Source organism: Mus caroli, chromosome 10 (assembly GCF_900094665.2).
Source record: "Mus caroli chromosome 10, CAROLI_EIJ_v1.1, whole genome shotgun sequence".
Lineage (NCBI taxonomy): Eukaryota > Metazoa > Chordata > Mammalia > Rodentia > Muridae > Mus > Mus caroli.
Window position 1 is genome coordinate 69,181,499 of NC_034579.1, and position 26,599 is coordinate 69,208,097.

General features: G+C 48.9%; 1 protein-coding gene across 1 annotated transcript in view; it reads left to right on the plus strand.

The window, feature by feature from the left end:
* The window catches only part of Bcr (BCR activator of RhoGEF and GTPase), a 124,024-nt gene that overhangs the window by 92,370 nt on the left and 5,055 nt on the right, over window positions 1–26,599 (plus strand). Inside the window, exons 9-19 of the mRNA XM_021173661.2 lie at window positions 269–390; window positions 1,326–1,494; window positions 3,499–3,618; window positions 4,430–4,505; window positions 6,209–6,313; window positions 6,753–6,827; window positions 12,529–12,626; window positions 14,611–14,742; window positions 21,895–21,954; window positions 22,961–23,070; window positions 24,603–24,742. Of these exons, the coding sequence (XP_021029320.1) occupies window positions 269–390; window positions 1,326–1,494; window positions 3,499–3,618; window positions 4,430–4,505; window positions 6,209–6,313; window positions 6,753–6,827; window positions 12,529–12,626; window positions 14,611–14,742; window positions 21,895–21,954; window positions 22,961–23,070; window positions 24,603–24,742 (1,207 nt within the window). The remainder of the gene's footprint in view (window positions 1–268; window positions 391–1,325; window positions 1,495–3,498; window positions 3,619–4,429; window positions 4,506–6,208; window positions 6,314–6,752; window positions 6,828–12,528; window positions 12,627–14,610; window positions 14,743–21,894; window positions 21,955–22,960; window positions 23,071–24,602; window positions 24,743–26,599) is intronic.

Sequence of the window (26,599 nt, forward strand, 5' to 3'; positions counted from 1 at the left end):
AGGTCCTGAGTTCAAATCCCAGCAACCACATGGAGGCTCACAACCATCCGTAATGAGATCTGATGCCCTCTTCTTGTGTGTCTGAAGACAGCTACAGTGCACTTACATGTAATAAATAAATAAATCTTGAGAGAAGGTACAGGGAGTGAAAATCCCCAAAGAGGTCTCTAGGTGGTCTCCTTGCTCCTTCTAATCCCAGAGGGCCCAGGATCCCCCTTCCCACATATCTGTCACCCTGACTTGCCCCCTGTCCATATTGTGCCCGTAGCACCGGCAGCTGCTGAAGGACAGCTTTATGGTGGAGCTGGTGGAGGGGGCCCGCAAGCTGCGTCACATCTTCCTGTTCACTGACCTGCTCCTCTGCACCAAGCTGAAGAAGCAGAGTGGAGGGTGAGTGATGGTCGCTGTCCCTGGTGGCTCAGGGGGGCGGCTTTCTGACAGACATGAGTAACAATGTGGCCAGACCTCCCACCTCTTACATTGTTTCCATCTGTAGCTGCCTGGTCCCTCGCCACAATGCTGGGGAGGGTGGGTTTCTGAAAGATATAAATAACAGTGTTGCCAAGCCTCCTGCTCCTTACATTGTTGCCGTGTATATATAAGAAGCCAGGCTCAGAGTCAGCACTGTCACTAGCCATCTGGAGATGTCAGGGCCAGTGACTTGTCTTTGCCTCCTGTAATGAGGGGCAGACAAGGTTATGACTCCTGTGTTGTTGGAGGAAGCTCTCTTCATACATCATCTTAGAAGAGTGTGTGTCTGGGGCTGCAGGGCTGGAGCAGGAGCCTCCCCTGTCAGCAGGCAAGTACTAGGAGGGATATGCATTTTTGTCTAAGTTGTGATGCCTTCTAAGTTTTATATATACCACCACTAGTAAATAGACACACGCATGCACACACTCTCACCCCACCACCACCACCACCACCACCACCACCACCAGAGATTTGCCCAGGATACATCAGGTTAGAATGGTGCCAAGATAATCATGTTAGAACACACCAGAACACAGTGGGATCCCCTACACATTTTTACTGACTTTGTGCAAATGAACTTAAATCAATCCACTCAGCAGGGAACTTCCACCCTGACAGTCAAGTGAAGTGATCCTAACAGATAGATCACAGCCTTTCAAACTCTATGGTTCTGAACTTGTGTCCTATCCTGTCCAAAACTGGGGCCACCAATGCCTGCTGTCAGTCAGCCTCAGCCTAGCTTGTTATGTGAGACATGTGCGGACTTTTAAAGTCAGGTAAAGAGCCCTCAAAAGCAGTAATGTTAGCGAAGGAAAGGTCGGTCTGTTAATGTTTCCACTCCCTCTCCACCCCAGCAAAACCCAGCAATATGACTGTAAATGGTACATTCCGCTCACGGACCTCAGCTTCCAGATGGTGGATGAATTGGAGGCGCTACCCAACATCCCTCTGGTGCCAGATGAGGAACTGGATGCCTTGAAGATCAAAATCTCCCAAATCAAAAGCGACATCCAACGAGAGAAGGTGCGACTGTCAGAGAGAGCACGTACTAGGTTCTATGTAGTCTGAGGGCACAGCAAGCCCTCATGTGCACAGCACACAGGTGCTTCCTCGGTCTGGCCCCACAGCTGGTCTCCAGGATCTGCTGGAACCCTTGAGAGTTCCCAGCTCCCAGAGTACTATCCATGTGATCCTAGATGGACTCTGGTTGTTTTGAGAGCCTCCAACTAAATTCGAACTCTCATACCAAAGTCACTAGCAAGCCAGCCCCAATGGGAAATGAGACTTACTGGTGATGGTGCCCACAGAGTCCTGTTATAGGATACTTGCCTTGTCTGTAAAACTGCCTGATATCCAGGTGCCTGACATGTAACCAGAGACTCTCGAACCAGAGGCTTGTTTGCACTCCTGGGTGACCTGTGGTTCCTGCCTGACCCAAGGCCAGTTTACGCCTGCCTCTCCATCACTCAGATGTTAAGAGCCGAACTTTATACCTCTCCTCTCCCCACTTCTCATCTTTTCCTCTGCCCCATCCTTGCATCCTAAGAAAACCTGGCCTAGGGTAGGCTCTGATGTTTCTCATGGAAGATGTAAATTTAATATATTGCCTCTATAGGAAACAAGCTGGAAGGTTATTACTCACAGATCCTGAACAAGAAAGGTATACAGGGCGGGAGGACCATTTCCCACCACCCCCAAGTTACGTCAAGTTGAAATGAAAAGCGTCAGGCAGAGAAAGGGTGCATACTTGGGACAAAAGAAGCATTCTCTTACTTTTGGGTTCTACAACACAGGCTCCACTCTGGCCTGGATTAACCCCAGACACTAAGGGTCCCCATTCTCACACCTTATACTTCTAAAACTTCTAAAAGTTTTCCAGAAAAAAAAAATCTGCCGAGTTGTCCTGGCTAGTATCCTGACCCTAAGCAGCCCTCCTACCTCAGCCTCCTCCATATTTGGAACTTCAAATGTATGTGCATTTCACCTTGTTCACCCAGCAGTGTATAGGGAATAGGGTATGGATTGATTTGGGTTTGCATGCAAGTGTTTGAGTGCTTTGCGTAAGAGGAGTTGGAAAAGCCAAGAGCCTGGACTCCTAGGCAGGATAGAGGCCTCCAGGGTATGGCCTTGAGCTGTCACACCTCAAAGTCCTTGTCTCTGGAGCTTTTGAGGTTCACCATGCTGATCTCGGGCAGTATCCAGGGAGATGTGCGTAATCACTTAGTGGCATCCTGCTTAGGCTGTCGAGGGCTCGCAGTCTGGGACGAGAGGCTGGAGAGTGTGGCCCTTCCAGCTGCTTTGGATCACAGGCTCCTGAATTTTTTTTTCTGGAAAACTAATAGAAGTTTTAGAAGTAAAGAGTGAGAATGAGAACCCCTAGAGTCCGGGGTTAATCCAGGCCAGAGTGGGGGCCCTGGCATTAGCCACAAATGAGCAGTATCTTCAGAAGGGCCTTAGCTCAGGGATGCTCTCTCAATCCCTGGTGAGGTATCGCAGCAGGACAGGTCCTCTTCAGCCTGCATGCCCCCTTCCTCCATTGCCACACTGCAAGTGTAGCACATTTAGCAGCATGTAGCAAACCCCCCTAGCTTCAGAAAGGGAGACCCAAGACCACAGTAGATAATAGGTCATTTATTCATGGTTTCTGTAGTAGAGTGTCTCCGAGCAGACAGGGAGCAGGCAGAAAAGGTCCCCTAGGTCCTAGTCACTCCCGAATATTGTCCAGGTTTTGAAAAAAACCTGAAGGCCTCTCCTCTGCTTTTATAAGGCAACCTGACTCCTTCAGAAAGGGCCTAAACGAGCATATCCCTAGTTTGTCCTGGGGCTCAGCCCTAAGAAAAAGGTTCTTCACATCCTCTAAGGGGCACCAGCAACAGCCAAGGAAGGTCCTGGGCTGTATGAGCAGGCAGATGGGATTTCTGTGTCACATGAGCCCAGGGTTAAAGGTGGAGAGCAACGAGCCACAACTGAGGAGGAGCAGGTGACATTGGTTCCAGAAGAAAAGGCAGGGCTGTTCTCTCTCCACAGAGAGCAAACAAGGGCAGCAAGGTCATGGAGAGGCTGAGGAAGAAGCTGTCAGAGCAGGAGTCACTGCTGCTGTTAATGTCCCCCAGCATGGCCTTCCGGGTTCACAGTCGCAACGGCAAGGTGAGTGCCAGCTGTGGTCCAGACTCTCCCAGCTGCCTTCCGTCCCCAGCTCTTGTGTCCCTTTGCAATAGCTGTTCTTCAGCACAGGGGAGCATCCCCATTCGGAAAGAGATCACCACAGCATGTCACATGTCCCTTGAGGGTACACATCCCTCTGATGATGCTTTGGGCTTATAGTCTCCATAGCAGATGACTCAGCTCCTACAGCTGGGAAGTGGTAAGGGCTCCAGGGAGGGAATAGGGCAGGCAGTGTACATGTGTTCGCAAATGTGACCTTGAGTACAAGAACTCTGCCTGGGGAACTCCAGGGTCATTGACATTCTCTTCCGGTCTGGTGCCATCTGTAGCCCAAGACTCCCTCCATAGCACCATATGTACTTGTGAACACATAAGATGATTTACTCTTTAGCACACGGCAGGGAAGACAGGTGACAGACTTTGTAGACTCTTGTCTCCGTCTTGTCTTCTTCCCAATTGGATGCAGAGGTTGGATGGCCATCAACCCTCACCTTAAAGAACTGCCTCATAACCCCTCCATATTCTTCAGCTGTCCCCCTTCTGCCAGAGTCATCCCCTGACCCGGACATTTCAAGTAAGGCCTATGCTGGACACAGTCGTACTAGATTTGGGTACCATAGCCCCAAGTACAGTCAGTACAGTAGAGCGTACAAAACAACCAGCTTGGCCTTGAGCACACCTGGACTCAGGCAGCTGGTGTGTGTCTCCTCAGACAGCCCTCTGGGTTCTCCCAGTATCGATCCAGCCAGACTTGGAGATAACTGGGGCATGCTCTTGTCTTTGCTCACCACAGAGTTACACATTCCTTATCTCCTCTGACTATGAGCGAGCCGAGTGGAGAGAAAGCATCCGCGAGCAGCAGAAGAAATGTGAGTTTTCCCTGTACCTGGAGAACCCGGTGTCTTAGTAGGGGTTTCTATTCCTGCACAAAGCATCATGACCAAGAAGCAAGTTGGGGAGGAAAAGGTTAACTCAGCTTACACTTCCACATGTTTGTTCAGCACCAAAGGAAGTCAGGACTGGAACTCAAGCAGGTCAGGAAGCAGGAGCTGATGCAGAGGCCATGGAGGGATGTTCTTTACTGGCTTGCCTCCCCTGACTTGCTCAGCCTGCTCTCTTATAGAACCCAGGACTACCAGCCCATGGATGGTCCCACCCACAGTGGTCCCTTCCACCCTTGATTACTAATTACAGCTGGATCTCATGGAGGCCTTTCCTCAAGGGAGGCTCCTTTCTCTGTGATAACTCCAGCTTGTGTTGACACAAAACCAGCCAGTACATTGGCCTTCGGCCTTTGGGGGCAGATGGATTCTCTGTGGGCCATTGTTGATGTTCTAGCTCTTCTCCCCTCCCCTCCCCTCCCCTCCCTTCCTGGTTTCTCTACTCGGCTATTCTTTGGGGAGGGGCTTTAGACCCAGGGCAGATGTGTGGAGCCCCGCCTAAGTCTGCAAGCACAGAAAGCTCCCCAGCCCCTGTGTGCTCTCCCACCCATCTGTGTGCCCTTTGACCTGAGATTCCTACCCTAGACTGACTCAAATCCCTCATTCTTGCCAGCTGTTCCTTCCACAGGCTCACACACCTTCTGCCCTCTCACCTGTCACAGCCAGGCCTTTATGGCATAATCTCCAGTCAGTCTCCTTGGGCCTCCTCTGTTCACCGGCTACTCCCCTGGGGACTCCATTGCCCTGCCTCTGCAGGCAGTGATGCAGGAAGAGCCTTTGGCTGGACCTACCTAAGGAACCATACTGTGTTGGTCCACTGTCCTCTGCCTAGCTTACCCTAAGACACTTAGACCTCACTGGAATGGCCCCTTCCCTCTCTAGGCAATTCCTCCTCTTGGTGACTACCTTTTCTGGAATTGTTATCTGCTCTTTGGGTCCTGGGACAGTGTTGGGAATAGAGTGGTAGATCTCACCCCAAAGCCTGGGGCTGCAGCTGCTCCCCATTAGCCAAGAACTGTGTCCTCAAAGGCCGGCTTTTCCTTAGTGCGAGGGCAGCTCCTGTTGAAGGTGGCGTTGGGGTTCAGTTTCTGCAGAGGCAGCTGTGGGCTCTGCATGCCTCTGACCATCCTGGACTCTCGTCTCTAAGGCATGATCATCATTTATGCCTTCCTTTCAGTGCTTCTGTGGCCTGGAAGAGACCAAGGGGCTTCTGCCAGGGCTTGTGTCTCAGAGATTCTTGGCTTAACATGGGGATCCAAACCATCTCCAGTTTGGCAGCATCTGTCCCTGCTCAGAGGTGCACCCAGACAGAGAGACACAAACCCACCTTAGCAGAGTAGAGGACAGAGCTACTTGATGTCTGTCTGGGGAGACCTACCAAGGTGATGTATCCAGACCGATGTGTCCAGCACTCCGGTGGCAGGTTAATGCTTGTGAACATGAGTTTGTAAGCAGTATTGACAATCCTCTCAGGAGCCCTCAGGCCTGGGCTCTCCAGGGCCTCATCTTGCTCTGGGGCTAAACCTGCATTTCAACTGGGAGCCAGTAAGTGGGGCCCTGCTAGTCCTCCTATACTATACGAGAGTGCCAACCCAACCTGACCTGTCTCCATACCTGCTCCGCCTCCTCAGGTTTCAAAAGTTTCTCTCTGACATCTGTGGAGCTACAAATGCTGACCAACTCATGTGTAAAACTTCAGACGGTTCACCACATTCCACTGACCATCAACAAAGAAGGTAGGGCTGGGCTCCTAGATATCCAGCTGATCTGTTTGGAGCAGTTTCTCCCCTTGAAGCTATTGCTGGACAGTCGATGTGACTGACTGTACAGCTTTTGTCCCCATAGCCATAAGGCTTGTGGCATATGGTAGATGTAAACATGGGCTCACACTGAGTCATGCAAGGTTTTGTATTCAGTGCCGCACAGGGGTCTGTGCTTAGAGACAAGCTTCCTCTGCCCACACCCATGTCACCCTGACCCCTCTCCTTGCTTTGGAGCTGTGTTTTGGTCACTCCTTTGCCTGTGCTTTGATGCCAACTAGACCCTCAGATTCTAAACGCAGAATCCACAGTGGGCACATACTCAGACAGTGATACTACTGTGCCCAGTGCTGGATCAGCCCTACCCTCCCGTCCTGGTGAGGTGCAAGGTTAACCTCTTTGGTCTCTTGCACAGATGACGAGTCTCCTGGACTCTACGGCTTCCTGCATGTCATCGTCCACTCAGCCACCGGTTTTAAGCAGAGCTCAAGTAAGTAGCTCAGGGAGGGGATGTGATGGACCCTATGAGTAAACTTTAACTAAGAAGAATTGTCCCCTAAGAAGACCAGGACGCCTGGGCTACCCAGGGAAGCCAGGCAGATATCCACCTGTCCACTGGGGGGTGCCATTCTTTGAGGGGCCATGCTGGTTGAAGCCTGCTGGGAATGGGATTGTTTTCCTCTGCTTCTCCCCCCATCCCACCCCCCCCCCACAGATATCTGTCTCAGATCCTGCAGACATGAGCTGCCCCCTGCTGGCAGGTCTTTTAATTATTAGGTCTGGAATTTGAACCCAAAGCCTGATAGCAGGAGGCAAGATGCCAGGAAGCCTAACCTCCTGTGCAGCGGCCCCACAACGCCATCAGCAGGAGGAGACTTAGCTGTTGTGTTGAGTGGACAAGAGTACACCCTTCTCTCTCCCAGCTAGCTGCTCTTCCTGTCTGAGGGTGGCACAATGCAGCTGTACTGATCTCCTAGCCTAGCTCCCCTCCCCAGCTCTTAGGCCCTTGGTACAAGACTAAAGGGCAAGTGCAGTTTTGACCCTTGCCACAGTTGCCGCAGAACAAGAGCCTCGACAGATTCTGGAATGGATCTGTCTAGAATATACAGGAAAACTCTTAAAGCCAAGCACTTAGGAAAATGCTGTTAAGTTTTTTTATTTTATAACGAGGAGCGAGTTGATGAGGTAGCTCAATGGGTAGAAAAGCTGTCCATGCCTGAGCACCTAAGTTTGGTCTCTGGAACCCATGATAAAAGGGAGAACCTACCCCTAGATGCCATCTTCTGACTTCCATACATGCACCGTGAGCACACAAAGGCACCAGCTCACACGTCATACACACATGCAGCCACCATGTGCCAGAGTGAAGGCACCACAGCAGGTGGCTGTAATGGTCATGATGCCCTCTTCTGGTGTGTCTAAAGACAGCAACAGTATACTCATACATAAAATAAATAAATCTAAAATCTTTTTTAAAAAATAAAGGAATGAGCTGGCTATTGATAGATGAAAAAACTTAGATGAACACACCAAAAGGAAATTATACCAAAAAATCTAGATATTGTATCATTCTGTGTATGTTAAATTTGTAGAAAATGCAAAGGTTGAAGTCAGACAGACTATCGAGTGTCAGATTAAAAGGGTGAAACTTGCTTATGATTGGACTCAAGGAGGCAGAAAATTATTTGCAATAATTTTCTGAAACTATTGCATTATTTATATAAATTTTTTTTAACTTATCAGAAATTACCAAAGTGGGACATGGTGGTGCACACCCACAGTCCAATCACTCAGGAGGCAGAAGGATCATGAATTCTCAGACAGTCTGGGTTGCATTGTGACATCCTGTCTCAAAAAAAGCAAAATACAGCCATCAAGCCATATAGTTGCTATAGATGAACTGCTGGAGTACAGATGTACTCTGAAGCTGTAACAGGCTAATTCATGTCAAACTCTTTTTCTCTTTGCATTTGTATGTATACTGGCATTTACCTGTTACATTAGCTTCCTTTTTAAATTTTTTTACATTTATTTATTTGCATATATCTGCATGGGTGCCACCATGACAAAGGCAATTATAAAGAAAGCCTTTAGTTGGGCTTACATGGCCAGAGTCCCTGATGGCAGATTGAAGGCACCACAGCAGGTGGGTAGAACAGCAGCTGAGCAGTCTCACAGTAAGAAGCAGAGAGCACACTGGGAGTTGTACAAGTCTTTCAAAACCTCAGAGCCCACCCTCAGTGACATGCCTCCTCCAACAAGGCCACGCCTCCTTATCCTTCCTGAGCAGTTCACCAACTGGGAACCTAGTATTCAGACATATGAGCCTGCAGGGGCTATTCTCAGTTCAACCACCGTATGTGAGGGGGATTCACCATGTGGATCCCAGGGATTGAACTCACATTTTCAGCATTGGCGACAAGCTCCTTCACCTATTAACCCATCTCATGGGCCCCTATGTGAGTTTCTTTTCTTATTGCTGTGACAGATGCTACAAAGTACAATTTCTAAAATTACTAGAAAATACAAAGTAACACAAAATGCAACAATTACTTAAGGAAAGTTTTATTGTGGCTCACAGTTACAGGACTGTACAGTCCATCACAATAGGGACTGTGACCACATTGTATCCATACTCAGGAAGCAGAGGCCAATGCTCAGCTCACTCTGTCCTTTTTATGCTCATAGGCATTTAGGATGGATCTTCTCACCTCTGTCCTTAGATAATTTTCTCAGATAATTTCCCCCCTTGGTGATTCTAACTCCCATCCTATTAATGATCAAGATTAGCTATTGAAATTCCATACTTTGTCAACTTCACACCCAAACATCACTTTGAAGCCATAACCTTCAGCCCCTTGCCCCCATAGCCTTAAGACTATCTCAACTGTAAAATGCATAAACTCTCTACTTCCAAAACTCCCCATAGTATTTTACAACATCAACACTGCTTAAAAGTCTCAAGTCTAATCTTATCTGATATACTATAAAACAAAAACAAGTTACATGTTTCTAACATGCAATGGCACAGAATATACATTATCATAGCATAAGGTAAGAATGGGGGGCACATAGCAAGGGATGAAGGAATAAAGCAAGAATTAACATTCAGCAGGGCAAACATAAATCCTGCAGCTAAATCAGTCAGCATCCGGGACCCATGATGGAACTGTCTGAACTCCAAAAGCATTGGGTAGCCTCTCCCCTGCCCAGTTCTGCCACATGCAGCCCCTCCCTTTGGTCAGAACTACCCCCATACAGGCAGCATGCCTTGGTAGCTATCCATGGTCCCTGGCATCTTCAGCATGCTGGGTCTCTGTTGCAACTTGGGCTTTACCCCCATGGCTTTACTCATTGGCCTCTTGGGGCCTTCTTGAAGACACTACAGCTCTGTTATACATTGTGTGGCTCTCTGGAACCATTGTGCAAGATCCCATGACCCCCTCAGTCTTGCATCTGTCATGTCCGTAAAATCAGTACTATGTAGACAGCCCTGCTGCCAGCCTGGGATGGAACCTGGCCCCCTTGCACCACATTTGCTTGCCTCACCTTCTGTGCACTGACCCTGAGGAAACTGGACAGTTGCTTTCCAGGAGCAGGGTGGCACTCCTAGTGTCTTAGGGATTCATTGTTTTGAAGAGACACCATGACCAAAGCAGCTCTTATAAAGGACTACATTTAATTGGAGCTGGCTTACAGGTTCAGAGGTTCAGTCCATTGTCATCATGTTAGGAAGCAAAGCAGCTTCTGGACAGATTTAGTGCTAGAGAAGCCAAGAGTTCTACATCTTGATCCAAAGGCAGCCAGGAAGAGAATCTCTTCCACCCTGGGTGGAGCTTAACCATAGAACCTCAGTGCCCACCCCCATGGTGACACACTTCCTCCAACAAGGCCACACTTACTCCATCAAGGCCACACCTCCTAATAGTGCCACCTACCATGGGCCAAGCATATTCAAACCACCACACTTAGTTTAGACTGTCTCATTTCAAATGAATTTGCACTTCACATTGGAGAATTTGATGCATGGGGCCCTGCTTCACCTCGGGGCACCTTTCTTTTTGTCCAAAGCACAAGGTTTGTCTTTGACAATTTCAGCCATGTTTGGCCTTGGCTATAGCTTTCAACCTGTTCAAGCCCTTTTCCTTAACAAACTGCACATCTTTGATGTCTGGATATGAGCAATGGGCAGTAGCCATACCAAAGCCTGGATGTCATCTCTCCTTGAAATTTCTTCCATGAAACAAATTAGTCTGTTATTCTTTAAATTCAGCCTCACTCATATCCTGAATATTTGCCAGATCATAACCTGAATGGCCTCTTTCCCAGTTCCTCTCTGAAACCTAATGAGGTAGGCCTCCACTGTCTAATTTCTCTGGGCCTTCTGGTCCTCCACACTCCCACCAGGATGACTTACTGAACTGCTCACAGCATTCAAAGGCACTTCTAACCCAAAGTTCCAGACTCTTCCACATTTCTCCAACAAACTAGTTCCGAGGTCCTAGAATCACAGTCGGATCTATCACAGGAACACACACACACACATACACACTACCACCACCACTACCCCACCCTACCCTATCCCTGACCTTCACTCATGCTCAGACTTTCTTGTATTAGTTACTCTTTAGGTTGTTGCCACAAACATCCCAACAAATGCAGTTTAAGGAGAGAAGGGTCATAGTCCTTCATAGTGTGGAAGTCTTAAAGGCAGGAGCTTGAGACAGCTGGTTACATTGTATCCAGTAGGGAAGCAGAGAGTGAGGACAGCTTACTCTAGACAGTCTTAACTGTCTTACTTGCTTTCTCTTTTTAGTCAATCTGTCAAAAGGTATCTCACCCTCATTTAGTGTAGGTCTTTGCATCTCAGTTAGCGTAGATAATCTCTCACAGCAGTTTGTTTGCAGAGCATACATCCAGTGAGTTGCTAAGATTAACCAGATGGATGCGCCGTGAGCATCTTCCTCCCTTACCAGGCCTCCCCACAGCCCCTTGGGCTCATCCAGTAACAGGAAAATGATGCCCCAGCTGCCTTTCCAACTTGGACTTAACCTCTCCTGACTTTCTATGGTACTTTTCTGTGTGATGTCATACTCTTTAAACTTAACATTCCCAAGCCAAACCTAGTCACTTGCAGCCTCTGTTCCACTTTGTGACTCTTTGCTGTAAGCCTGATGCCATCCCCCACCCATGTCTCAATCTATTTGTCTGGACTCTTGACACTGTCATTGATAGCTATCCTGTTCCACCATAGTCAAATGTCATTATCCATCATGGTACATCATGGCACTTCATCTTGGTCTATATTGCCTCAAAGTCTTTGATGTGGCCTCCCTAGCTCCTCATCCGGGTCTTTTCTAAAATGCAGAACTTCCTCCCTTCTGCCCTTTGCCACTTAGAGTTGACCAGATCACACACACAGCCAGACAGGTGCCTCCTTTTCTTCCTGTGAAGGTGTAGAACTTCCTGTGCACTACTTCTGCCTGGTGACATTCATATCAGGCTCTGCTCAGATCATAGGAGCTTCCCTTGAGTCTCCAGTTCCGGGATAGGGGACGTCTGCTGTGGCTACTCTTTGCAACATCTCTCACCCAGCCCTGGCTGCTGGTGCCTCCGTCCCCTTCCTCTCTGCAGACCCAGCATAGGTTCCCTGTCACTGAAGGGGCTTTGGCAACCAATTACTGAGCTATATGGAAGTGGGCGTTTTTAAAAGTACTGTTTTCTGGGCAATGGTGGCGCACGCCTTTAATCCCAGCACTTGAGAGGCAGAGGCAGGTGGATTTCTGAGTTCCAGGCCAGCCTGGTCTACAGAGTGAGTTCCAGGATAGCCAGGGCTACACAGAGAAATCCTGTCTTGAAAAAAACAAAACAAAAACAAAGGGAGGAGGAGGAGGAGGGAGAGGAGGAGGAGGAGGAGAAGAAGAAGAAGAAGAAGAAGTAGTAGTAGTAGTAGTAATAGTAATAGTAATAATAGTAGTAATAGTAATAATAGCAGCAGTAGTGGTACTGTTTCCCAACTCCTCTGGCAGGACCAGGGGAATTGCACAAGGGGCCAGGTTCGTGCCAGCCACTGTTAGGGTTATTTTATGAAGGATAGACCCTTGTTTCCTGATTTGGTAAATAGCACCTGCTCTTAAGAAGAGGCTGGCAGTGTAGAAATTAGTCACACTCTCCCTGTCACTTTCTCACAGATCTGTACTGCACCCTGGAGGTGGATTCCTTTGGATATTTTGTGAATAAAGCAAAGACTCGAGTCTACAGGGACACAACTGAGCCAAACTGGAATGAGGTGAGGAGCCCGCTTCCACCAGGATGTTTTCCACAGATCCTAATTTTGGATTAGGGGCTCCCTAAGGGCTTCCCCAAAAGAAAGCCACAGGGTTGCCAGCATTCCTGGAATCTCCTAGAGGATGGTGGGCGGAGGAAGGTGTGTGTTACAGCCAAGAGATCTTATCTCTGTGTCCCCGGGAGACTTCCCCACCCACCCCAGCACAGAGAAAGAACCTGTTTTTCCAGAGAAGTGTTTAAAGAGAATACTTTAAAAGGACTCTTGAATCGTGATAAAGCCTATTGTATAGTTGTTAGGGTTCCGATTTCATTTTTCCTCAGAAGCCGGAATGAGCTCATGTGGCTATTCTCATTCCAAAGTCTGTAGTCTCTGCTTGTCAGGGCTGTAGGCCTGGCCCCCTGGACTTCCCTGATTGTTTGCAAGGGCCCTGTGTTTGGTCTTGAGACACCAGGTTTGTGTAGTCTGCTATCTGTACTCCCCAAACCTTGGATCTTGTGAGTGGAATGATTGTACAGAGGCAGTGTGCATGAAGTCCTCAGACCTGTAAGCTGCCACCTCTGGTCTCGGTGGTTGCTGTAACCCTAAAGAACCTTGCTTTAGTTGGCACAAGTGGAGCAGCCTCCCAGCCCTTGCCTACTGAGGAGTGAATGGTGAAACACCAGGCAGTTTGGTCTAATCTGCCTTGATCATGTCGCTAACGGTATGACTGTGGGACCAGATCCCAGGCCTTGCTACATAGCATCCCTGCATCATCTGTCATTATACTCTTTGTCTAAATAGGACAAGGATGTAAGGGTCCCTGTAGTTATCTCTCTGGACATGTCAGCACAAAGGGCCAAATATAAGCTGTGATGGTGGCAGAATTAAGCCATATGAGGCTTGCTTAGTGATACATTGTAGTCTCAGTACATGGAAGTAGAGGCAGGAGAATTGCCTAGCCTTCAAGACTAAACTGGGCTATATAGTAAATAACGTCCCTCTTTAAAAAAAAAAAAAAATGCCACTTGAGACCCATTGTAGGAGGCTCTATAGAAAGCAAGGAGGTTGAGGAATTGTGACCCTCACAGAGGCAGCAAAGATGGATTCTAGGTAGGTTGCAAAAGATCCAGGTAGGAGTTGTCATTCCAAAGCTCTAGGGAGGCCTGAGAGGTCTAGGTTACCTGGTGTGTACATGCAGGCCATCCAGGGAATTCACATACTCCTGACACATCTTCCTAGAAAGAGCTGCTCTGCCCAACTAGAGCCCTGCATGCCCAACTAGAGCCCTGCATGCCCAAGTAGAGCCCTGCATGCATAAGCACAGATGGAAAACGCAGAATTCATTGGCGGCTCAGAGGGTTGATAGAGGAGCAGGTTAACTCCATATTAAGCAACAAAGCTCAAGGGATCGCGCCTTCTGTCCTGCCTGTCCATGGATTACAGTTTTTTAAAAACTAGAATTTGCTAAAGCTGGAGCTTGAGCTTCTGAACACTGAATTGTACCCCTAACCTCCATTTCATTCTCCAGTCTTAAGTTCACAGCAGAATTAAGAGAAAGGGCAGGAACTCACATGTGTTCCCCACTGTTAAAATCTCGTCTGATGTAATTTGCCTATGTCGATCAATCCCACGTCACCTAGAGGCTGCCGTTGGTGTGAGACGTATACTCTGTTAATTTTTACAAATAAATAGTGACTTGTGTCTTCTATTATAGTAAAGCCATCCAGACTTATCAAATATCGATCTCTAATAATCATCAGTGCTGTTGGCATCAAGGAGTTAGGTGCTGGTGTACCAAGTTTGAAATAGGTTTGAGAGGGTTTGAAAGCTTCCAGAAACCCAGAGACCCACAGTGTAGTGACAGGGATGCCCACACGGATGCCAGGACCAAATGAGGGGGTACCATTTGTTGTCAGGCAGTGGTTCGGACATGACCTTGAACTGCAGCAAACTTGGTTGGACCTGTCTGTTCTCAGGTAACTTTCTTTCTTTTGGGGAACCACAGGAGTTTGAGATAGAGCTAGAAGGCTCCCAGACCCTGCGGATACTATGTTATGAAAAGTGTTACAACAAAATGAAGATGACGAAGGAAGATGGTGAGAGCGCAGACAAGCTCATGGGGAAAGGCCAGGTCCAGGTGAGTCTGCCCCACCCCATCCCACCCCATCCCATCTGGATGTTCCATGGCCTCTCCCATGTGAGGCTGATGAACTGGCCTAACTCTTGGGATGGAGTGGATAGCCAGCCCTGTCGTGGTTCCTTCCTTTCTCTGTTATATCCTCTCTTGTTCCCAGAGATTGATTTTTTTTTTCTGTCAAACTTGTACTTGCAGCTGATACCATAGTTTCCCTATGTGAGCTTTTACAGCCCACGGGCATATGGTTAGGTGGTGCCCTGGGCTAAAATTGGTTATAAAACCATTTCCCTTTGGAAAAGCAGGAGTCCCAGAGCCTACTCATTTTTTGTCTGGGGTATAGGCCCAGTTTCCAGCTGCTTTCCTGAACAGCATACGCACAGATCCCCCAGAGTTCGCATTCTAACATCATACATATCCCAGGCCCTGGTACCTTCTTGAAGCTTCAACTACCCAACTCACTCAAGGGTATAGAGAGAGCATCTTGTGTATTGTATGGCTGAAGCCTGTGGCCTATGGCTTAGACAGGACATGGAAGGTGGAACATCAAGAGGAGAGAGAGCTCTGGGAGCGAAGGAGATTCCCCAGCAAGATGCGATGAGCTAGATGCATGGAACCTGAGCACAGGTAACCAGCTGTGTGGCAACACATAGGTTAGAAAAAAAATGGGATATCTTAAGTCACATCCAATGAGAGAAGAACCTAGCACTGTGGCCAAGGTAAATAGATTTTTGAGTCTGAGTCTTATTTCTGGGAGCATGGGGCTGGAGGAAGAACCAGGGCTAACTTCTATACAAAGGTGATCCCAAGAATGCCAACAGACTGGGTGCCTGGCCCCTTTATGGGTTTATCAAGTTAGCAAAGAGAAATTCAGGTCCCAGCAGTTGTTGACTTCAATGCCTTGAATTTTCTCCTCGACTCTTATGAATGGTTGGATTTGAACCAGGGCCTCTAAGTCCTACCACTAAAAAGCTAGGGGTCTCGGTGGAAAGTGAACAAAGCTAGCTTATCAAACCAAACGTCTTTGAAACCCCCTTGCTCCGATGCCGGCTTGTGAACAAATGTCTCCTCGTGCTTTTGCTTTTCCGTCAAGGCACTGAGGCACCCTGTGCCAGCCTAGCAAAGAGAAGAGAATTTCCAGTGCGAGAAAGCAGTGAAGGTAGCAAAGACAGATATACTCAGGATACCTCCAAGAGGGAAGAGCTGCCGTGGCGTAGACAGGGCTCCACTCCAGGTACGGCGCAGGCAAATGGAAATTTACAGCCAAGGAGCAGGGTAAGGGTCAGTGAGTGGAGATTACTAAGAGGAAATGCCAGGAGTGAGGAGGATTCTGGCCAGACCAGCCCAATGGGATTTTTCTTCTGAAGGAAGGTCAGGTAAACAGACATTACCCGGAGACAAAGAGCCCAGCTAAATGTCAAAGATGGGGGTGGGGGCAAACCTGTAATCCAGCGCTTTGGAGGTAGAGACAGATAAAAAATCCACAGCTAGTCACAACCACATAGTGAATTATTTGAGACCAGCCTGGGCTCTGTGAGGCACTGTCAAAAATAATAATAATAATAACTGATGATGATGATGATGATGATAGAGATGGAGAGATAGTTTATTGATATGGAGGCTTGAATGATAATTCCAGAATCCACATTAAAAAAAAAAAAAAAGTGTGGGGCAGGAGTAGAGGATCCCAGTGTGATGAACCGCTTGCAATCCCAGCACTGGGGAAACTGAGGCAGACAGATCCCTAGGGCTCTCTGGCCAGCCAGTCTACCTTCCTTGACAAGTTCCAGGTCAGGGAGAGACCCTAACTGACTCAATAGAAACAAGGTAGATAGATAGCATCTGAGAGATGACTCCTGAGCTCGGCCTTGGTGTCAGTTCCAGGTCAGGGAGAGACCCTAACTGACTCAATAGAAACAAGGTAGATAGCTAGCATCTGAGAGATGACTCCTGAGCTCGGCCTTGGTGTCGGCAAACACGTATACATACACGCACACAAAATACAGCACACACACGTGCACACACACACAATACACACACACACATACATACAGAGTATATGTTCTTAGAAAAATTGATTGAACAGAATTCTTACTCAGATTGGGCTTTTGCACAGGGGTGAAGCCATGTTGATCAAAGCTCAGAGTCTGGATAGTCTGGTAGTAAAGAGGATAGTCTCTGTCCACCCACCAGCCCTGCTGTGCCCTGTGTGACCCAAGTGAGTCATAGCCCCTCACCCTTCCAGCAATGTGGCCTCGTATATCAGACAGAGCGGGAGACACATCCGTCTGCGGCTCGGTGACGTGTCACCCAGACCTGGTCAGCATTTGGTGCTATTATTGGTGCTGTTACTATTTTGTCACCATCATTGTCAGTGAAGAGGCACCGGAGACTGTTGGCCCCTGCTCCAGCCCCCTGTCAAGAGGCACCGGAGACTGTCGGCCCCTGCCCCCTGTCACCACCGAGGTCTGAGAGATGATTGGCCTCGGGAACTTCTTTACACAGGAAGGAACCCAAGCACTTGAAAAGGGTCTAGATGAGTCACACAGCCTACACAGTGGCTGCCCTGTCTCCCGGCAACAAGGGCTTGTCCGTGTGATCCCTGGAGGAAGGAAGCAGGAGGAGGGGCAGTGTTACAGCCTGACACTCAGCCTGGCTCCATTCTCCCGCCTCCTGCTTCTTCTCACCTGTGGGTACTGTTTATGGGTTAGGTATAGCTGAGAAAGCCATCTGCGGCTTAACCAGGGCTGAGCCAGGCTTTCCCGATGATGTCGTCGCCTTCCATGCGTGCCGTCGTGGATAGGTGCCTAGCTGTCTTTTTCCTGCTGCTGGGAGTTGGTGAGGAATGGCAACCCTGGCTCAGAAACTGAGTGGAGAGACGTCCTGTGAGGTGAAGCTGTATGCTGAGATAGAGAAGATGCAGTCCTCAGTACCAGAGGGAAGACAGGCGGAAGTCCAGACTCAGGCAGGACAGCAGGGCCCAAGAGAAGGACCAGAATGGACACTGAGGCTCTGATGGTAGTATTCACGCACAGCCACAGACTGAGAGTGCCAGACTCTTCTGAGGTTGAGATCCTGAGTCGGTACGCTTCTCTGCTCTATAAATGGTATTAATGAATACTTAGTCCAAGAACCACAGCCCAAGTTTTTGGATTCTGCCCTTACTCTTTATATGACCTTGACTTATCGGGTCCCCATTTCTCTTCCTGAATAACGGAGGCTCCACAAGAGAAAGAGTAGAGTGCTCCCTCTTTCTGAACCCAGGACACGTTAAATCCACACGCCAGACAGGGATGTGATGGCGCTGACCTGGAAGGTGACAACTGTTCAGAGAGTCACCAGCAAGAAGAATATGAGCCCTCGTGCAGTTCATACACAGCACCTCGGTCCTTTCCAAGCTTCTATAGGTCATCCAAGCCAAACAAAACCATCATACCCCAGAGCCTGTTGTGTCGCCCTCACAAGGAAGAGCCTATATGCCAGGATCCAAGAGTGCCATAACATGAAGACATTTTATCCCAGGCTTTAAGATACTACAGATGTGCCAAAAGCCAGGGTCAGCGTGCTGCAAGGTCACACTGGCATCCTCAGATATCGCTGATGAAGGGGCCAGGTTTGGGCACAAGGAGACCTTCACAGGAAGGGACAGTAGGTGTATCTTCAGGTCATACCCCAAGGCCAGCAGTTACCCAGGATTGATGGATGCTTGAACTGGGAGGAAGCCATTCAGCAGCCTGACTGCATATGGTCAAGACAGGGACAGGATCCTGAAAGCACCATCCTCAGCTAGGGCCACTATGCAGAGGAGACCATCAGACTCGGTAAACCTAGGTCTCTTGGAGCCTTGTACCCATCAGAGATTTCCCACGCCCTTTTCTCTTCTCTCGTTTCCATTCATAAACTTTCTAGGCTGCCAAATTCTCGTAGCCCTGTTCTTTCCTGGGGATTAACATTATACTGAGTTGTAGAATCTCATCTTGTCCCATTTTTTTTCTTCTTGTACCATCCTCCTGTTGGGTTATGTCTCAGGTTCTCACACAGCCATCTGGGTGATAATAGCTTCTGTGTTAGAGATGTGTCCATTCTCCACATTTTGTATCAGCAGAATCATGCCAGAAGTAATCTCCTATATTTTCTGGGTTTTCTGGATTCTTCTTTGAGTGTGGGGTAGGAGATGTTTTGTTTTGGTTTTAGACAGGGTTTTTCTGTATAACCCTGGCTGGCCTGGAACTCACTTTGTAGACCAGGCTGGCTTCAAACTCAGAGGGATTCACCTACCTCTGTTTCCCAAGTGCTGGGATTAAAGGTGTGCACCATTGGGGCTGGAGAGATGGGACAGTGGTTAAGAGCACTGACTAAACCCTTTCTCAAAAAACCAAAAAAAAAAAGAAAGAAAAGAAAAGAAAAGAAAGTGAAAAAAAAGAAAGAAAAGAAAAGAAAGAAAAAGAACACTGTCTACTCTTCCAGAGGTCCTGAGTTCAATTCCCAGCTACCACATGCTGGCTCACAACCATCTGTAATGGGATCTGATGCCTCTACTAGTGTGTCTGAAGACAGCTACAGTGTCTCATGTACATAAAATAAATAAATATTAAAAAAAGTGTGCACCATCACTGTCCAGATGACTATTATTTTTAAAGGTTATCTTTATTATTATTACTTCATTAGTATTATCCTTAGTAGCTAAATAAAATTATCCTGTCACGGCCCATGTTTTTGTTTTGTTTTGTTTTGTTTGGGGGGGGGGCGTTCTGTCCATTTGGCTTGCTTCCACTTTAATTATGGTTACTGCTACTGTGACCCCTTGTTTGGTCTAAGTCAATATGGACAATTGTTTCCCAGTTGTAGGTAGAGGAGTCTCCGGGGCCGGTTCAGTGCCTGCCCTGGTTGAACGTGGGCTTTCTCCAGCTTGCCCTGGTGTAGACTAAGCAGTTTTCCAGGCATCCAGCAGACCCACTGACCACAGCTGTTCTTCCCAGGGAGACAGTGCAGTACAGGTTGCCCTTCTAAGGCTGCTGCGTTAACACACATGCTGGCTGCCCGGAGCCTATGTGGAGCAGAGGCCCCATACAACCACAAGGGCATCAGCTTTCCCCTGCACTTCTGGTTCACGGCCCTTCCCCCTCAGCCATCAGTTTTTCCAAAGCCCAGCCTCCTGCCTGCTTATTTCTCTGAAACTTTAACTGCGTGTGAAAGCGTGCCAGCCTTTAATGTTGTTGACAGTGCAGCCCAGCCTGCCTCGTCCTTTGCAAGGTTTCTGCTCTGCTAAGCACGTTCTGTCCTTTGAGGCGAATCCAGCAGTTCGGGGCTGCTGTGAGGGCTGACTTCTCAGACACCAAGGTGAGCTACAAGGTGGACTGACACCAGTGGCTCTAGGCAGAGTTAGATGCTAGGTCTGGACTTGAGAGTGAACCTTATTCAGACCAGGAAGGCTCCAGCAGCTTGCCTGCAGGGAACAAGCTGCTGGAGCCTTCAGATGCTCTCTGCCCCGATTTCTTCGGAGGCAGTACGTGAGATGTAGAAGTATCAGCAGGCCTTTCAGACATTCTTTCAAGATGCTGCCGGCTCAAAGTGGACTGACCAGTAATACACACGTTACTCAGTGTCTCTAAATTTGGACCACCGGAAGCCACCACTTGAAAAGGAGACTCGACGTAAGAGGAGGCTGTGACTTATCTAAATTCCCGTAACCAATAGACTCTGGAGCAGGAGCTGGTGTTCCCATAGACTGACAGAAAACAAAGTGGAATGTATGGGTGATGGGAAACTCTGACCTTGGCTGGCCCAGCTGTAGGGTGGAGCTTCCCTGAGAGCCTGCTCAAAAGGAGCCAGAGGCCAGGAACTCACCACTGCCCTGCTGTGCGACTTCAGCTCCACAAGCCTCTTGCTGCTCGACCCCCATCGCCATGCAGGGCCTCATTCGGTTTTTCTACCCCGGCCGGAGAAGCCGGAGCCGGATCACCTCTGCTGACAAACAGCTGTGTGCCCGAGGCACGACCCTGTGGACTCATATCCGATGTCTGGTGTGCAGGGGCAAGGTGGGCCAGTCAGGACCTGGAATCCCCAGGAGGGCCGGGAGGAGTGGGACCCAGTCACCCAGCTGTGTCAGACAGCTGCTCTCCTCAACTACAGCTTGTTCAACCTCACCTGGTCTTTGGACTGTTCATCCATGGCCTTTGTTGATTCTGGGTTTCTAGGGGAGAGGGGTCTCTATCATTACTTACTGTCCTAAGATGGGAAGGGATTTGTCTCACTCAGTGTGTTTCTGAGGAAGGAAAGGGGAACTGTCCTTGGACAGCCAAGACCCTGGGATTCGTCGTACAAGGAACTTCAAACCCAGGACAGGAAGCTACCCCACACCACAGACTCCCACCCTGAAAAGAGCTTAATTCTTTGTAGAAAGAATCTGGGGTGGAGGGGGAAAGTAGTGGTTGTTCTCTAGTCTCTTAGTTTTGGGGTACTAAAGATAAAATCCAGGGTTTTGTGCCAACCAGGGTGAGCTCTACCACTGAGCCACCCTCAGTCCCAGATGGTGTGTTTTCCAAAGATGCCCAATTGCTTATTTATCTAGCCTATCCCATTGCCACACCAAAGCCTCCCGTGAGAGCTAATGGACGCTCATCAGAACGGGAGGCAGAGCTTCCACAGGTCAGGGCCTTGTGGCAGTTCTGAAGACTGCTTACTTAGGTGACATTAAACTGTAGATTCCTATAGACTGGCTGTTTGCTGGCAGTGTTTGCCAAGATCAGAGTTAGAAGGTCACGGGGGGGCGTCATCTGATTTGGGGTGTTGTTCTGTATCCTTCTGGGTGTGGTAGAGGGAGAAAGCATGGTTGGCAACTCTTGACAGCCTTCGCTGTCACAGTCACCACTGAAGTTGGTCATCATAAATAACCAGGTGTCTGCCCTCCATTCAGACTTAGTGGCACCTCTGGCAAAGGAAAGTAGGACTTGGGATCCACCTGGGGTGGGGGTGGGGGAGGACAGGGCTCCTGACTGTGAGCTGTGGCACCCTAATAGATCAGTTCCCTTCCCTGGCCGCAGTAGGACTCTGCTTTCCATGTAGAGTATAGCACAGCAGCAGTGTTGGCCATCGCCAGGCACAACCTCCAAGCTGACCTGAGGCCCTTTTCTAATCATGCGTCTTTGGTTTCAGCTGGACCCCCAAACCCTACAGGACAGAGACTGGCAGCGGACTGTCATCGACATGAATGGAGTAAGTGCCCGCAGGGCTTCCCGTGTGTCTGTTTCTCACTGAACGTTAAAGCAGACCCAGAGCAGTTATGAGACCACCAAGCCTGAGATGATTGCTGGAGAGGAGTGGGGTGGAGGGAACCCCACGAGAGCAGGAGTGTGGTGGTGGACAGGGCAGAATGGGGAGCCTCCAGAGCAGGAACAGTGCATAGGAAGGAGTCCTCTCCGGTCAGTGTCCAGCCCAGACCCTGCACGCTGTCCTGAAAGAAAGACAAGTGGAGCTAGGGACCCCAGGACCGAGAACGTCTCACGGACAACCTAAGATCAGCTCTCTCAGAAGGATGTATCCAAAAAGATTGGAACTAGAGCAGTTTTAGAGACTTTTATTTTTCTGATTACGGGATATTTGCATGTACATAAGCAGTCTTGGACAGGGGACCTGAATATAAATATGAAGCTTAACTCACATGTGCAGCTGTGCGGGTGTAATTTTATGCAGGGGGTCATTAGCGGGGGGACCGTTGGGTGTGGAGCCCTCCACATGTAGCACGCTAGAGCTTGGGAAGTTTACAGTTTTGGGACAGTTTACATTTCCAGATTAGGACGTTTGGCCTGTTCCCTTTTTTGTGATGAGGCCTTTTGGGGGGGGGGGGTAATGTTGTTTGGTGTTTTGTTTTCTTTTGCTTTGTTCTCATGCTTTGAATTGACTGAACCCAGTGCCTTGTACATACAGTAAGTGCGCACACTACACACTCGAACCCTGTCTACTTCTTCATTTAATTATTACTTTTAAAAAGAAAGGGACATATTGGTGATACAGGAGAAGACTCTGGAGAGGCAATTCCTCTATGCCCCTTACCACCCCTGGCTCTGACCAACCCACGGGGGCCTGCTGCACCCCACTCTGGGACCTGTTTGACCTGGAGGTGAAAAGAGTTGTTGGGATAGGGCCTTCAGGGGCCCTGTGATCTCAGCCCACAGGGTCCAGAGCATGAGAGACCCATGCCTTTCCTTCCCTTCTACTGCAGATTGAAGTGAAACTCTCCGTCAAGTTCACGAGCAGGGAGTTCAGCCTGAAGAGAATGCCCTCCCGCAAACAGACAGGGGTCTTCGGTGTCAAGATTGCTGTAGTCACAAAGTGAGTGGTGAGGGGCACGGGCTTGTTCGCAGAGGACATTCAGCAGTGTCTGTGGGAAAGACTGGGCCTGTTTTCTCTGTGCATGACCCTGCTAGCTGGATGGGATCTGGAGTGTGTGTGTGTGTGTGTGTGTGTGTGTGTGTGTGTGTGGCGGGGGGGGGGGTGTAACCCCAGGGACAACTGTGAGACTGTGACTCTTTGCTTAGCCACTTCCATTTGTTTACTGCACAGCCAGCTCAGGAATGTCCTCGCCTCGTGGTCAGGAACTGCCCAAGCGCAGGCCCTGCTTCCCTTCCTCCCTCGCTTGCAGTGTACTGTGATCCCACGCTCCTGTGGAACAGTTTGAACCTCTGCCCCTTTGTCATGAGCCCGTTGCCAGGAGATGCCTGTTTGTTGGTTTGAGACAGGTCACTTCCTCCCCGACTTTATCCACTTCCCCAGGATGGGATACTGGCTACATCACTCACGGCCCAGGCGCTGACACAATCTGGTCCTAGCTCTTTCCAGAAAACAAAGATGTGCACTTTGGGAAGGAAGACACCCCCCTGCCTCTCCCCTGTAACTATGCGTTGGGACTTGGGGAGGATTTGCTGGTGCATATAGCCCAGCTATAAGTAAAGAAAGCCCTACTTCCATACGGCACTGGCTTCTGTCTTCAAAGCATTCTGGGTCCAGAGTTGTACCGGGAGGTCCAGAGGTTGTCATTAGAGAAAGCATTTGAAATGGCAGGGTACCTGTCTGGATAATCCTGAAGAGTCTGTATGCGCAGCATGTCTTGGTTAGGGTTATTGTTGCTGTGATGAAACACAATGACCAGAAAAACTTGGGTGGGAAAGAGTCTATTCGGCTTCCACTTCCATATTGCCATTCATCATTGAAAGAAGTCAGAGCAGGAACCTAGAGAGGCAGGAGCTGACGCAGAGGCCATGAAGGGGTGCTGCTTACTGGCTTGCTCCTCATGGCTTGCTCAGCCTGATTTTATGGAGGCATTTCCTCAATTAAAGGTGGCTCTTTTCAGATGACTCTAGCTTGTGTCAAGTTGACATAAAACTATCCAACACACAGCAGATGTAAGTGTCTCTGCCCTGTGCAAGATGTAGCTCTCAAAGAGCCTCGGGGGACTTACTGCATAGTGGTCAAGAATCTGGGCTAATACCTGTTCCACTTCCTGTCGTAGAGGTGAGAGGCTTTTTTTTCAGGACTCCAGAAAGCTTTTGGTTCATTCACAGCCCAGGATCTGTACTTCCTAGGTCAGTGTCACCTCAAAAAGCCTCCTAGGTAAGGGATATAGCTCAGGGTATTTACCAGGTATCTATAAGGGATGCCCTGAGTGCTCTCTGGCACCATGGAAGAAAATAGCACAGCCTCCTGACCTTCCCCCACAGGGTCATACGTATCTTGCAAGGTGATTGGATGCTTTTGGTTCTTCGAAAGTTCCTGATAAAATCTATTCCACATACCTGAGAAATCATAACAGGAAGGGAAGCTTGACCAGGCCCTCAAACTCTCCACGCCTTCTTTTCCCCCTGCAGGAGAGAAAGGTCCAAGGTACCTTACATTGTGCGCCAGTGTGTGGAAGAGATCGAGCGCCGGGGTATGGAGGAGGTGGGCATCTACCGAGTGTCTGGAGTGGCCACAGACATCCAGGCACTGAAGGCAGCCTTTGATGTCAGTGAGTATTACCCAGGCAGTGCGGAACAAACAGTGGTGCCCATACCGAGACTCCCAAGGGGCCTGGCACATGGGTTCCAGGTCAGCTTTAGCTACATAGTGATTCCCTGTGTCAGGTAGATGATTGATTGATGATGAATAACTAGCACACCTATAATCCTAGTATTTGGGAGGTAGAGGCAAGAGGATTGCTGCAGTGTCAAGGCCAGCCAGGGTGGTAGAGCAAGGCCCTGTCTCAAGAGAAAATAAGTAAAATAAAAAGACTTGAGAGCTAATGTGGTCTGGCCATGTTAGTATTAACCTCTGAAGTTATAGCTACTCAGGAGATTGAGATGGGATCACTTGAGTTAAAGAGTTCAGGCCCCACTTAAAACTTTCACATCTCAAAAGAGAAAGAAGAGACTGGATGGACAGATGGCTTAGGAAAGAACACATACAGTCCTTGCACCGGGCCCAGGATAAGTTCCCAGCACCCACAGTATGGCTTACAACCACTTGTAACTCTAGTTACGGAGGATCCAGAGTCCTCTTCTGGCCTCTGTGGGATCCTGCTTGTGCCTGGTGCACATAAACTCATGCAGGTAGACACAGATACATTTAAAAAAAAAAAAAAAAAAAACCAAGTAGCTCTTTAAAAATCCGAATCCTTCAAAGGTCTAACCACAGCCACCAAGCTGGACCGTGGCCTTCTTTGGGGTGTTGCCTGATGCCTTGGAGTGGCCAGGAGATGCTAAATCCCAGGATAATTTGACTATGGCTCCCTTGAGGAAGGTGTGGGACAATGGCATGGATATGACCCTGGTGCTGTCTCTTTTCTACCTGTCTCCGAACCCCTCCCACTCTGTAAGGGAGACAGAACTATTCTGAAGGCTAAGCAAGGGCTTTGAGACCTCAGAGGATCAGTCTTAGTTAAGGTCTCTGTTTACTCAGATAAGACACCAAGAGCAAAAGCAATTTGAGGAGGAGAGGGCTTATTGCAGGTTGTGACACTCAGCTCACAGTCTATGATGCAAGGAAGGCAGTCCAGGAACTCAGGGCAGGGACCTGGAGACAGAAAGTAAAGCCACAGCCATGGAGGGGTGCTGCTTACTAGCTTGTTCCTCATGGCTTGCTCAGTCTGCCACCTTATACAACCCAGGGTCTCCTACTGGACAGGGCCCCCAGTAGTCTAGACCCTTGCCTGTCAGTCATCTGCCAAGAAAAGCCAGCAAGCCAATCTAAGCTCCCCCCACCCACCCACCCAGTTGAGGTTCTTAGATATATGTAGGCTTTGTTTCAACTTGACAGAAACCAATCAGCTCAGGGTTCTTTCTCAGTGTTCCCCAAAGAGCAGGCAGACAGAAACAGGACTCGGAAGGATGTTGTACTTGCAGAGTCTTTATACCATCATCTTGGCCTGGGGCATCAAGGACCCAGCACTCCTGGATAAGACTCACTGACATGTTTCAGCTTCTCCACGCAGCCTTCTGTCTTAGATAGGGTTTGCATCGCTGTGAAGAGATACCATGACCACAGCAGCTCTTAAAAAGGAAGCCATTTAACTGGGGCTGCCTTACCGTTCTGAGATGTAGTCCATTGATTGTCATGGTAGGAAGCATGGCAGCTTGCAGGTAGACATGGTGCTGGAGAGGAGCCAGGAGTAGATAGGCAGGCAGCAGGAAGAGAGAGTGAGCCACAGGATCTGGCTTGAGCTTCCGAAACCTCAAAACCCAGCCCCCATGGCACACTTCCTCCAATAAGGTCACACCTCCAATAGTGCCACTCTCCTGAGTCTGTGGGCGCCATTTTCATTCAAACCACTACACCGGCTCTCTGACACAGAGAACCAGAGGCTACCTAAGTCCTAAGAAAACACGCA